We start from the raw sequence: 14313 nt of genomic DNA on the forward strand, positions 1-14313 counted from the left end.
CATCAGAGCCGAGGGTGCGCTTGAACCCTTGTGCACACTCTGCTTCATCAAGCTAATAGAATGCATTGGCCAGCGCTGATTGGCCAATGTATTCTATTAGCCTGATGAAGTAGAGCTGAATGTGTGTGCTAAGCACACACATTCAGCTCTACTTCATCGGGCTAATAGAATGCATTGGCCAGCGCTGATTGGCCAGAGTACGGAACTCGACCAATCAGCGCTGGCTCTGCTGGAGGAGGCGGAGTCTAAGATCGCTCCACACCAGTCTCCATTCAGGTCCGACCTTAGACTCCGCCTCCTCCGGCAGAGCCAGCGCTGATTGGCCGAAGGCTGGCCAATGCATTCCTATGCGAATGCAGAGACTTAGCAGTGCTGAGTCAGTTTTGCTCAACTACACATCTGATGCACACTCGGCACTGCTACATCAGATGTAGCAATCTGATGTAGCAGAGCCGAGGGTGCACTAGAACCCCTGTGCAAACTCAGTTCACGCTAATAGAATGCATTGGCCAGCGCTGATTGGCCAATGCATTCTATTAGCCCGATGAAGTAGAGCTGAATGTGTGTGCTAAGCACACACATTCAGCACTGCTTCATCAAGCCAATACAATGCATTAGCCAGTGCTGATTGGCCAGAGTACGGAATTCGGCCAATCAGCGCTGGCTCTGCCGGAGGAGGCGGAGTCTAAGGTCGGACCTGAATGGAGACTGGTGTGGAGCGATCTTAGACTCCGCCTCCTCCAGCAGAGCCAGCGCTGATTGGTCGAGTTCCGTACTCTGGCCAATCAGCGCTGGCCAATGCATTCTATTAGCCCGATGAAGTAGAGCTGAATGTGTGTGCTTAGCACACACATTCAGCTCTACTTCATCAGGCTAATAGAATACATTGGCCAATCAGCGCTGGCCAATGCATTCTATTAGCTTGATGAAGCAGAGTGTGCACAAGGGTTCAAGCGCACCCTCGGCTCTGATGTAGCAGAGCTGAGGGTGCACAAGGGTTCAAGTGCACCCTCGGCTCTCCTACATCAGAGCCGAGGGTGCGCTTGAACCCTTGTGCAGCCTCGGCTCTGCTACATCAGAGCCGAGGGTGCGCTTGAACCCTTGTGCACACTCTGCTTCATCAAGCTAATAGAATGCATTGGCCAGCACTGATTGGCCAGAGTACGGAATTCGGCCAATCAGCGCTGGCCAATGCATTCTATTAGCCCGATGAAGTAGAGCTGAATGTGTGTGCTAAGCACACACATTCAGCACTGCTTCATCACGCCAATACAATGCATTAGCCAGTGCTGATTGGCCAGAGTACGGAATTCGGCCAATCAGCGCTGGCTCTGCTGGAGGAGGCGGAGTCTAAGATCGCTCCACACCAGTCTCCATTCAGGTCCGACCTTAGACTCCGCCTCCTCCAGCAGAGCCAGCGCTGATTGGTCGAGTTCCGTACTCTGGCCAATCAGCGCTGGCCAATGCATTCTATTAGCCCGATGAAGTAGAGCTGAATGTGTGTGCTTAGCACACACATTCAGCTCTACTTCATCGGGCTAATAGAATGCATTGGCCAGCGCTGATTGGCCGAATTCCGTACTCTGGCCAATCAGCACTGGCTAATGCATTGTATTGGCTTGATGAAGCAGTGCTGAATGTGTGTGCTTAGCACACACATTCAGCTCTACTTCATCGGGCTAATAGAATGCATTGGCCAATCAGCGCTGGCCAATGCATTCTATTAGCGTGAACTGAGTTTGCACAGGGGTTCTAGTGCACCCTCGGCTCTGCTACATCAGATTGCTACATCTGATGTAGCAGTGCCGAGTGTGCATCAGATGTGTAGTTGAGCAAAACTGACTCAGCACTGCTAAGTCTGCATTCGCATAGGAATGCATTGGCCAGCCTTCGGCCAATCAGCGCTGGCTCTGCCGGAGGAGGCGGAGTCTAAGGTCGGACCTGAATGGAGACTGGTGTGGAGCGACCTTAGACTCCGCCTCCTCCAGCAGAGCCAGCGCTGATTGGCCGAATTCCGTACTCTGGCCAATCAGCACTGGCTAATGCATTGTATTGGCTTGATGAAGCAGTGCTGAATGTGTGTGCTTAGCACACACATTCAGCTCTACTTCATCGGGCTAATAGAATGCATTGGCCAGCGCTGATTGGCCGAATTCCGTACTCTGGCCAATCAGCACTGGCTAATGCATTGTATTGGCTTGATGAAGCAGTGCTGAATGTGTGTGCTTAGCACACACATTCAGCTCTACTTCATCGGGCTAATAGAATGCATTGGCCAATCAGCGCTGGCCAATGCATTCTATTAGCGTGAACTGAGTTTGCACAGGGGTTCTAGTGCACCCTCGGCTCTGCTACATCAGATTGCTACATCTGATGTAGCAGTGCCGAGTGTGCATCAGATGTGTAGTTGAGCAAAACTGACTCAGCACTGCTAAGTCTGCATTCGCATAGGAATGCATTGGCCAGCCTTCGGCCAATCAGCGCTGGCTCTGCCGGAGGAGGCGGAGTCTAAGGTCGGACCTGAATGGAGACTGGTGTGGAGCTATCTTAGACTCCGCCTCCTCCAGCAGAGCCAGCGCTGATTGGTCGAGTTCCGTACTCTGGCCAATCAGCACTGGCCAATGCATTTCTATGGGGAAAAGTTAGCTTGCGAAAATCGCAAACTGACAGGGATTTCCATGAAATAAAGTGACTTTTATGCCCCCAGACATGCTTCCCCTGCTGTCCCAGTGTCATTCCAGGGTGTTGGTATCATTTCCTGGGGTGTCATAGTGGACTTGGTGACCCTCCAGACACGAATTTGGGTTTCCCCCTTAACGAGTTTATGTTCCCCATAGACTATAATGGGGTTCGAAACCCATTCGAACACTCGAACAGTGAGCGGCTGTTCGAATCGAATTTCGAACCTCGAACATTTTAGTGTTCGCTCATCTCTAGTACAGATGAAAGGACTGGTAATTGTTGTATTGTCATTGATTTTATTCTTCAAGTTTTGTAACTTGTTTTTTTATTTATTATTTTTTATTTCTGTTTTATGTACAGTGAGGAAGACAAGTATTTGATACACTGGCGATTATGCAGGTTTTACCAGCTACAAAAAATTGAGAGGCCTGTAATTTTTTTTTCGTAGCTACACTTCAACTATGAGAGATGGAATCTAAACAAAAAAAAAATTTGCATTTTATTGCTTGACATAATTATTTGGTAAAATAGAAAAACAGAACTTAATATTTCGTACAGAGACCTTTGCTTGCAATTCCAGAGGTCAGATCCTTTAGTTTGCGCACACTCCAGCAGGGATTTTGGCCCACTCCTCCATTTAGATGTTCTGCAGCTCCCTCCAAAGATTTTCGATTGGGTTCAGGCCTGGAGACTGGCTAGGCCACTCAACAACTTTGAAATGCATTTTACAGAGCCACTCCGTAGTAGTCCTGGCTGTGTGTTTTGGATCATTGTTATGCTTGAAGACCCAACCATGACCCATCTTCAATGCTCTTACTGAGGGAATGAGGTTATTGGCCAAATCTCGTGAAACATGACCATCCATCCTCCCTTCAATATCATGCAGTCAACCTGTCCCCTTTGCAGAAAAGCACTCCCAAAGTATGGTGTTTCCAGTTGGGACGGTGCTCTTAGGGTTGTACTCATCCTTCTTCTCCCTCCATGGTGAGTGACCACATGACCTCCTCCCATGTCGCCTCTGGATGATCCAGATGGTCATTGTTGAACTTCCAGCAGACATATGCTGGTGTGAGCAGGTGTACATTACATACCCTGCAGGATTTTAATTCATGACACTGTAGTGTGTTACTAATGGTAATCTTGGAGATCCCAGCTCTCTTCAGGTCATTTAATAGCTTCATCCCTGTAGTTCTGGGGGATTCCTGACCTTTCTCAGAATCCTCCTTATCCTTTGAGGTGAGATCTTGCATGAAGCACCTGATCGAGGAAGATTGACAGTCATCTTGTGTTTCTTCCATTTTCTAATAAATGCGCCAGTAGTTGTTGCCTTCTCACCAAGCTGCTAGCCTATTGTCCTGTAGCCCATCCCAGTCTGGTGCAGGTCTACAATTTTGTCCCTGTCCTTAGACAGCTCTTTGTGGAGAGGTTGGAGTGTGATTGAGTATGTGGACAGGTGTCTTTTATATAAGTAATGAGCGCAGGTTAGGAGAAACTAAGGGCCCTTTCACATGGCGTAAGCGCTCGGCTCATTCCGAGCCGTACACGCGAGCCCTTCTAAACACTTCCATTCACTTCAATGGGAGCGCGCGTAAAGCCGGCTTTACGCGCGCTCCCATTGAAGTGAATGGCAAGCGTTTAGAAGCACTCGCGTGTACAGCTTAGAATGAGCCAAGCGCTTACGCCGTGTGAAGGGGCCCTAACAGGTCTATGAGAGCCAGAATTCTTGTTGGTTGGTTGGTGATCAAATACTTATTTCATGCAATAAAATGCAAATTATTATTTAAATATCATAAAATGGGATCTTCCGGATTTTGAAATGAAGTGTACCAACAATAAAAATTACAGACCTCTCCATTCTTTGTAGGTGGGAAAATGTGCAAAATTGCCGACTCTGTCAAATCAGAATCCCATTTTAGTCTTTTGTTGAATTATCCATAGTGTAATTAGAAAAAATAAATGGAGATTTTTCTCATTGTCTAAATACATAATTTGTTCCAGTTTAATTGACCTTTAAAACAAGTAGTAATGAATGAGCGTCACCCTGCTTGTGACAACCTTCACTAGATGCCATCTGCCAATATAGATTGCAATAGAGGGCAGTTCTGTATTGCATTTAATTAAAGCTCAAGGACAGAAATAATGACATTTACACTTGATTTGTATAAGGAGGTAAGATGTGTTCTTGGTTACCATGCCGCCATGCTGAAGAAAATTATATAGCAATATAGTGGACATCCTATTGCTTTTCTAATACTGTTAGGTAGAGATGAGCGAACAGTGTTCTATCGAACACATGTTCGATCGGATATCAGGGTGTTCGCCATGTTCGAATCGAATCGAACACCGCGTGGTAAAGTGCGCCAAAATTCGATTCCCCTCCCACCTTCCCTGGCGCCTTTTTTGCACCAATAACAGCGCAGGGGAGGTGGGACAGGAACTACGACACCGGGGGCATTGAAAAAAATTGGAAAAAGTCATTGGCTGCCGAAATCAGGTGACCTCCATTTTAGACGAATAGTGGATTTCAAATCCGGGTCATATGAGAATGTGAACTTTGTGACTATGAGACAGGGATAGCTGTACAGGCAGGGATAGCTAGGGATAACCTTTATTTAGGGGGGAATGTTATTAAAAATAACTTTTTGGGGCTCTATCGGGTGTGTAATTGTGATTTTTGTGAGATAAACTTTTTCCCATAGGGATGCATTGGCCAGCGCTGATTGGCCGAATTCCGTACTTTGGCCAATCAGCGCTGGCTCTGCTGGAGGAGGCGGAGTCTAAGATCGCTCCACACCAGTCTCCATTCTGGTCCGACCTTAGACTCCGCCTCCTCCAACAGAGCCAGCGCTGATTGGCCGAATTCCGTATTCTGGCCAATGCATTCTATTGGCGTGATGAAGCAGTGCTGAATGTGTGTGTTTAGCTCAACTACACCGGTGGAGTAGTTGAGCTAAACACACACATTCAGCACTGCTTCATCACGCCAATAGAATGCATTGGCCAGTGCTGATTGAAGCAGAGCTGAATCTGTGTGCTTAGTTCAACTACTCCACCGGCGTAGTTGAGCTAAACACACACATTCAGCACTGCTTCATCACGCCAATAGAATGCACTGGCCAGCGCTGATTGGCCAGAGTACGGAATTCGGCCAATCAGCGCTGGCTCTGCTGGAGGAGGCGGAGGATTGCTCTACACCAGTCTCCATTCTGGTCCGACCTTAGACTCCGCCTCCTCCAGCCGAGCCAGCGCTGATTGGCCGAATTCCATACTCTGGCCAATCAGCACTGGCTAATGCATTGTATTGGCGTGATGAAGCAGTGCTGAATGTGTGTGTTTAGCTCAACTACACTGGTGGAGTAGTTGAGCTAAGCACACAGATTCAGCTCTGCTTCAATCAGCGCTGGCCAATGCATTCTATTAGCTTGATGAAGCAGAGTGTGCACAAGGGTTCAAGCGCACCCTCGGCTCTGATGTAGCAGAGCCGAGGCTGCACAAGGGTTCAAGCGCACCCTCGGCTCTGATGTAGCAGAGCCGAGGCTGCACAAGGGTTCAAGCGCACCCTCGGCTCTGATGTAGCAGAGCCGAGGGTGCACAAGGGTTCAAGTGCACCCTCGGCTCTGCTACATCAGAGCCGAGGGTGCGCTTGAACCCTTGTGCAGCCTCGGCTCTGCTACATCAGAGCCGAGGGTGCGCTTGAACCCTTGTGCACACTCTGCTTCATCAAGCTAATAGAATGCATTGGCCAGCGCTGATTGAAGCAGAGCTGAATCTGTGTGTTTAGCTCAACTACTCCACCGGTGTAGTTGAGCTAAACACACACATTCAGCACTGCTTCATCACGCCAATAGGATGCATTGGCCAGCACTGATTGGCCAGAGTACGGAATTCGGCCAATCAGCGCTGGCTCTGCTGGAGGAGGTGGAGTTTAAGGTCGGACCAGAATGGAGACTGGTGTGGAGCGATCTTAGACTCCGCCTCCTCCAGCAGAGCCAGCGCTGATTGGCCAAAGTACGGAATTCGGCCAATCAGCGCTGGCCAATGCATTCTATTAGCCCGATGAAGTAGAGCTGAATGTGTGTGCTTAGCACACACATTCAGCTCTACTTCATCGGGCTAATAGAATGCATTGGCCAATCAGCGCTGGCCAATGCATTCTATTAGCGTGAACTGAGTTTGCATAGGGGTTCTAGTGCACCCTCGGCTCTGCTACATCAGATTGCTACATCTGATGTAGCAGTGCCGAGTGTGCATCAGATGTGTAGTTGAGCAGAACTGGCTCAGCACTGCTAAGTCTCTGCATTCGCATAGGAATGCATTGGCCAGCCTTCGGCCAATCAGCGCTGGCTCTGCCGGAGGAGGCGGAGTCTAAGGTCGGACCTGAATGGAGACTGGTGTGGAGCGATCTTAGACTCCGCCTCCTCCAGCAGAGCCAGCGCTGATTGGTCGAGTTCCGTACTCTGGCCAATCAGCACTGGCCAATGCATTTCTATGGGGAAAAGTTAGCTTGCGAAAATCGCAAGCTGACAGGGATTTCCATGAAATAAAGTGACTTTTATGCCCCCAGACATGCTTCCCCTGCTGTCCCAGTGTCATTCCAGGGTGTTGGTATCATTTCCTGGGGTGTCATAGTGGACTTGGTGACCCTCCAGACACGGATTTGGGTTTCCCCCTTAATGAGTATATGTTCCCCATAGACTATAATGGGGTTCGAAACCCATTCGAACACTCGAACAGTGAGCGGCTGTTCGAATCGAATTTCGAACCTCGAACATTTTAGTGTTCGCTCATCTCTACTGTTAGGTATTCTTCATATAGAAATCCTGAATTATTTTCTTCACTGTTAGGGCTAATTCACACGGGGCAAGTTGGCAGCGGATTTTGACGCGGAATCCACTTCAAAATCCGCTGCTCCCATTGACTTCAGTGAGAACTGCTCGCTTCTTTTTTCCCCACAATCTTTTAGTGGAAAAAAGAATCAAGCTGCCCTATCTTGCCACGGATTCCACGGTGCCATGGCCAGCTGCGCTAGTTTACGCAGTTGAGCATCCATGATCGAGGTGGTCCCACAGATTCTCAATTGGGTTCAAGTCCAGGGAATTTGCTGGCCAAGGGAGTACGGTAAACTCATCCTGGTGCTCCTCAAACCACGCATGTACACTGCGAGCTTTATGACACGTTGCATTGTCCTGCTGGTAGATGCCATCATCCTGAGGAAAAACATTTTGCATGTAGGGGTGAACATGGTCCGCAAGAATAGATGCATACTTGTGTTGATCCATCATGCCTTCCACAATTATAAGTGCACCCAGATGGCTTATGACACGTCCCTTCTGCAATTGGTTATTTAACGTTGATGTCAAAAGTAGGCGGTCTGTATTTTGCAGTCTTCACAGTAATTTTTTTTTTTTTTTGTCTCTTTGTAGGTTAAATTTCTGGTTGGGACTTAATAAATACTAATGTAAATCTCTAGAACAGAAAAGCAATCTGGGACTCTTGGGTTATGTTCTTTCATTCTTCAGACCTCCACACGTATTCCTGACTCTCCATACCTCCCCTTCCCACATTCTCTGCACGATCCTAAGCTCTTCTGGTTCCCTAGAACCTCACCTCCATACTCCTGATGTATTGCCCCATATGAACATATGATTCTCTACATTCTCTGCTGCGTCAGATTTTGTCAATATGTTGTATATCTATTGATACTGTCTTACAACATTGCTTTATTGGAACTGAACTTGGTAACCCCCTAAAAAAAACAAAAAAACCCATTAACACTCTACCTTAGTTAGTACTGTCTTAGTTCTATGAGCGTATAGTGCTGAAATACAGTAATATGTCAAAGAAAAAAGATTCCAATGAATATTATTGTATGTGAAATATATGCACCATTGTCAATGGGACCTCTTAATGGAACACTCTTCAGTGTTTTTATAAACTGTTAGAGTGAATTGTGTAGCCATGTATCACTGTGCAGTAAGAGGAAAATGTCATTTTCGCTCTAAGTAGATAGATGATTGTGAATGCGTTCTTTATTCCACAGGGAGGAGAGCACTGCTACTACCACGGTACCATCAGAGGTGTCAAAAACTCCAGAGTGGCGATATCAACTTGCAATGGTTTACAGTAAGGAGAAACCTGACATTTCAGCACTTGTTTTTGTGGATATTCTGCGGCAAATGCTTTAATAGTCTATATTTGTAGAAATTGTACTGTAGAAAGCAGTATTTCACTACAAGTGCTAATAAATCAACAATTTATCCTGAAAGATGATGTTCAAGAAGCGTACTGTGTAGAGATGAGTGAATAGTATTGGATCGAATAGATACTCAATTGAATACCACGGTATTTGAAATATTCGTACTTGGTCGAATACCACGTGTAAAAAAATCAATTCCCCTCCCACCTTCCGTGGCACTTTCTTACACAAATAACTGTGCAGGGGAGGTGGGACAGGAACTAGGACAACGTAGGCATTGAAAAAAAGAAAAACGTATATAGTGTATATTTATAGTGTGAATTTTTACTGTGTTTACCGTGTGGTATTCAACCGAGTACGAGTATTTCGAATATCGAAGTATTCAATCGAATACCTACTCAATCGAATACTATTCGCTCATCTCTAGTACTTAGTACTGTGCATTCCTGTTTTTCTATTTTGTTCACATAGTCAAATTTCCACCCAGATCTACGTGTGTCTTAGGGCTCGTTCACATCAGCGTTCGGGTCTCCGTAGTTCAGGTTTCCGTTTCCTGCCTAAAACAGAGGCAGGAGACGGAAACCTGCAGGAGTCTCTCTCACCCATTCATTTCAATGGGTGAGAGAGATGTCCGGCCGTGAGCGGCGGTGAGCGTTTTATGCTCTCCGCCGCGAAACCGGGTTTTATAATCCGGACACAGAGTCGGACATGCAGTACTCTGTGTCCGGATAAAAAAATCCGGTTTCGCGGCGGAGAGCCTAAAACGCTCACCGCCGCTCACGGCCGGACCCGGTCTGAGCTTTCCGACTTCTGGCACGCAGAAGACGGAAAGCTCAGAATGGACAGGAGAACGCTAGTGTGAACCTAGCGTAACTCATTCCTCGCCTGTGAATGGGATTTCCACAATTCCATTTACATACATCAACATTTTTACAATATGAGCCACCATGGAAAAATGTGCTGTGAAAATAAATGGTCTGACACTTTGTGTCTTTTTTTTAATTTTGTGATGATAGGCCATCAATATTTATAAGGTCTCTGGCGTCCTCTTCAGGCCCCTGACTGATATGATCTGCCCTGAGGTCACCACTGGGATCCATTCACAGGCCTGGGAACACGTGACATCAGTTAGTTTGACCTAGTCTCATGACTTCAATACACCTGACGTGACCACTAAGATCAAATCATATGCCTCAGTAGTGACTAGAGATGAGCGAGTACTGTTCGGATCAGCCAATATGAACAGCACGCTCGCATAGAAATGAATTGACATAGCCGGCACGCGGGGGGTTAAGCGGCCGGCCTCCGTCAAAGCGGAAGTACCAGGTGCATCCATTCATTTCTATGGAGCGTGCTGTTCGGATCGGCTGATCCAAACAGTACTCGCTCATCTCTAGTAGTGACCCAAGGAGTGTGACATCAGCCAGAGGCCAAAAGAGGTCTGAGGAGAAGGCCAGGGGACCGTTGGACATCCAAAAGAGCTGAGTATAACTGTTTGTTATTTTTCTTACCTCCCCTGGGCCTCCGCTTATTATTCTCTGGAGTCGGGGGAAGGCCTTAGAGTACAATAATTTTGGTTTTGGTTCCTGCCCAACCCTATCCCTCCAGACCCAGTCGAGGTTGCAACCCTTTTTTTTAGATTATTTGTACTTCCATAGCTCCTTATGCCTTGATTTTCAGTGGACTGTCTTACTTACCAGATCTAGAATAAAAACACAGCTAAACATTCTGCGTGAAAATGGCCTATAATTAAAGGGAGCCTGTCACCAGAACCCAGCATATCAACCCAGCTGCACACATAGGGTCCATTCACACGGAGTAACGTGCCGCGTGATGTGGCACGTATACGGCGTGTGAGACTTTGAGCGCCGCATACGCTTCCATTGATTTCAATGGGAGCCTGGATCGTATATGCCGCGTTATTTTGCGGCCGTGATTTTGCGGCGAACATGATCCAGGCTCCCATTGAAATCAATGGGATCTTTTACGGCGCTCAAAATCTCACACGCCGTATACGTGCCAGGTCACGCGGCACGTTACTCCGTGTGAATGGACCCATAGATAGGTTAGGGTCTCCTGAATCAAATTGTATTTTCCACCTGTGAAACAGTGACTCCATTGTCATCCATCACAATATCTGTCAATATGCAGATGACCTCATTGAAGCATGAAGGCATTGCTGCATACCCATTTGGTGCAATGGCATCTCCCTTATTGCTCCAAAGAGCTCATTTGCATATAAAAAATTTTGATATCGCTGCATCAAAGTTGCCAATTCATAAGAGGAAAACATCTATCTGTGGGCTGGATTGATATGTTGGGTTCTGTTTCAGGAGACAGGTTACCTTTAAGGGCAAATTCTATATAAAATCAAAACTGGTCTATATTCATATTATAGACTGTATGGATCCTTTATGGAAGCAAATGTAATAATGAAATTGTGAATAAATGTATAAACAGTCACAGATAACCTGAATCCTTAGCTGTTAGAAAGCCAAAGCTGTTACTGTGAACTGGCCTCAGACTTCAAGCTAATAAATTATTAAGAAAATGATGTTCCTCTCTGCTTGTGCAGCAGGTAATGTTGCTTTAAGGGCACCCTTTCTATGCTGCAGAAGCTAGGAAGGGCATTTTGCTAGTCTTACAACTTCAACGTCCCTAGACACATTTAATAATGTAGCCTTCATTCTCAAGGACGGTGAAGAGTACTGACTTCCAGCTCACTGCATCCATTGCTGAACGATACATATTATAGTGACACTGCTTATTGCTTGACTTCTTTCCTCTAAGAAGCACCCATAAAACAAAGAATAATCGGGGCAACATGATGGCTCAGTGGTTAGTCCTGGGTTCCTCCCATACTCCAAAGACATACTAATAGGGGAAAAATGTACATTGTGGGCCCTATATGGAGTTCACAATCTACATTAAATAAAAAAACAACACAGAATAATAATTATATGTATCCACGCCAGGGGCGTAACTTGAGGGGGTGCAGAGGGTGCCCATTGCACCAGGGCCCAGCAGCCTTAGGGGGCCCATATGCACTGGCATCAGTATTGAGATTGCAGCTTTTATCTGGCCCATAAACCAAGGAGACCCACAGATTACCCCTAACCACACTAAGGTGGATTCAACTCCTTAGCACCCGTAACCATCACTATCAAGAATTTGCTGTAAGGAATAGGTAGGGGGTCCTGGACAAAAGATTGCACTGAGCCCACAAGACTTTAGTTACGCCACTGATACACACTCAATACTACATAATAGTTGTATGTATGCAAACCCAGTACTATATAATAATTGTATATATGCACACCCAATGCTATACAATAATTGTATGTATCTCCATCCATACTACTTAAAGAGGACCTTTCACCATATCTGGGCACATGCAGTGTTATATACTGCCGGAAAGCTGACAGTGCACTGAATTCAGTGCAATATCGGCTTTCCCGATCTGTGCCCGGTGTGAAGAGCTTACGGTGCCGGTACCGTAGCTCTTCTATGGTCAGAAGGGCGTTTCTGACCATTAGCCAGAGACGTCCTTCTGCCTCGCGGCGCCTATCGCGCTGTTCTGTGCAGCGGGGAGGAACGCCCCCCTCCCTCTCCTGATAATACTCGTCTATGGACGAGCGCTGTGAGCAGAGGGAGGGGGGAGTTCCTCCCCGCTCCACAGCACAGCGCGATAGGCGCCGCGAGGCAGAAGGACATCTCTGGCTAACTGTCAGAAACGCCCTTCTGACCATAGAAGAGCTACGGTACCAGACTGTAAGCTCTTCACACCGGGCACAGATCGGGAAAGCCGACAGTGCGCTGAATTCAGCACACTGTCAGCTTTCCGGCAATATATAACACTGCATGTGCCCAGATATGGTGAAAGGTCCTCTTTAAAGAGCTCTTATCATTGAGAATGAATTTTTTGTCCCTAACACGTCGGAATAGCCTTAAGAAAGGCTATTCGTCTCCTACCTTTAGATGTCTTCTCCGCACCGCCGTTCCATAGAAATATCGTTTTTCAGTGGTATGCAAATGAGTTCTCTCGCAGCACTGGGGCGGCCCCAGCGCTCAAAAAGTACTGGGCGCATCCCCAATGCTGCGAGAGAACTCTCCAGCGCCGCCTCCATCTTCTTCAGGAACGTCATCTTCCTGTGTCTTCTTCTGGCACAGGCTTTGAAACTTGTAGGCGTTGGGCCTCGGGCAGAGCCGTCTCTGCATGCCCGCGGCCCCAAGACAAATGGCCACTTACACAGTAAGTGGCCATTTTCTTGTGGCCTGTGCGCATGCGTAGACGGTTCTGCCCGAGGCCTACAAGTTTCAAAGCCTGCGCCAGAAGAAGACACAGGAAGATGACGTTCCTGAAAAAGATGGAGGCGGCGCTGGAGAGTTCTCTGGCAGCATCAGGGACGCCCCCAGTACTGTTTGAGCGCTGAGGCCCGCCCTCTGTTCTGCGAGAGAACTCATTTGCATACCGAGGAAAACTGGTATTTCTACGGAACGGCGGCGCGGAGAAGACAACTAAAGGTAGGAGACGAATAGCCTTTCTTAAGGCTATTCCGACGTGTTAGGGACAAAAAATTCATTCTCAATGATATGATCCCTTTAATGTATGTGTGTACACCCAGTACTACATAATAATTGTATTTATGAACACCCAGTGCTACAAAATAGTTGTATAAATGCACACTTATCCTATTAATATTATAAATGTGAAAGTTTGTGAGTTTGTGGGTTTGTGGGTTTGTGTGTTTGGATGTTTGCATGTTCGGATGTTTGTTCCTCAATCACGGAAAAACCGCTCCACTGATTTGGCTGAAATCTTCCACAAACATAGTTAATACACCTGATTAAACAATAGGCTACTTTTCGTCACAATAGCGCACATACGTTTGTGCCAGGACCCCCACAAAACCCAAACTCACACCACCATCTCTGCAATCTCACACACTTTGGACCATAGCAAGCCCCAAAATTCCTATTGCCCTCTACAGCCTCGCCCCTAACCCCACACAATCACATATACATACACTTTACCACTTTGCCCCTCACCTTAACGATACTCCAGGAGGCTCTCTTTAACGCTCCGGAGCAGCCATGTTTGCCGACCCCCACCGCTCTGACAATCCGCGACACCGCCCACCCATGTCAATACCCCTAGGCGGTCTAATAAATGCAAAAAAAAGTTAAAAAAAAAGTAAAAAATATATAAAAAAATAAAAATAAAAAGGATTAAAAATTCAAATCACCCCCCTTTCCCTAGAACACATATAAAAGTAGTTAAAAACTGTGAAACACATACATGTTAGGTATCCCCACGTCCGAAATCGCCCGCTCTACAAAGCTATACAAATATTTTTCCTGTTCGGTAAACGCCGTAGCGGGAAAAATGGTCAAAAGTGCCAAACCGCCATTTTTTCACTGTTTTGATTCTGATA

At 46.7% G+C, this 14313-nt stretch overlaps 1 protein-coding gene across 4 annotated transcripts in view; it reads left to right on the top strand.

Moving 5' to 3' along the window:
- ADAM23 (ADAM metallopeptidase domain 23) overlaps positions 1 to 14313 on the top strand; it is a 179879-nt gene that overhangs the window by 69983 nt on the left and 95583 nt on the right. For all 4 annotated transcript variants that reach the window (XM_075284286.1, XM_075284288.1, XM_075284287.1 and 1 more), the window contains exon 5: positions 8723 to 8805. In XM_075284286.1, coding sequence (XP_075140387.1) covers positions 8723 to 8805 — 83 coding nt within the window. The remainder of the gene's footprint in view (positions 1 to 8722; positions 8806 to 14313) is intronic.

Source organism: Leptodactylus fuscus, chromosome 8, assembly GCF_031893055.1.
Source record: "Leptodactylus fuscus isolate aLepFus1 chromosome 8, aLepFus1.hap2, whole genome shotgun sequence".
NCBI lineage: Eukaryota > Metazoa > Chordata > Amphibia > Anura > Leptodactylidae > Leptodactylus > Leptodactylus fuscus.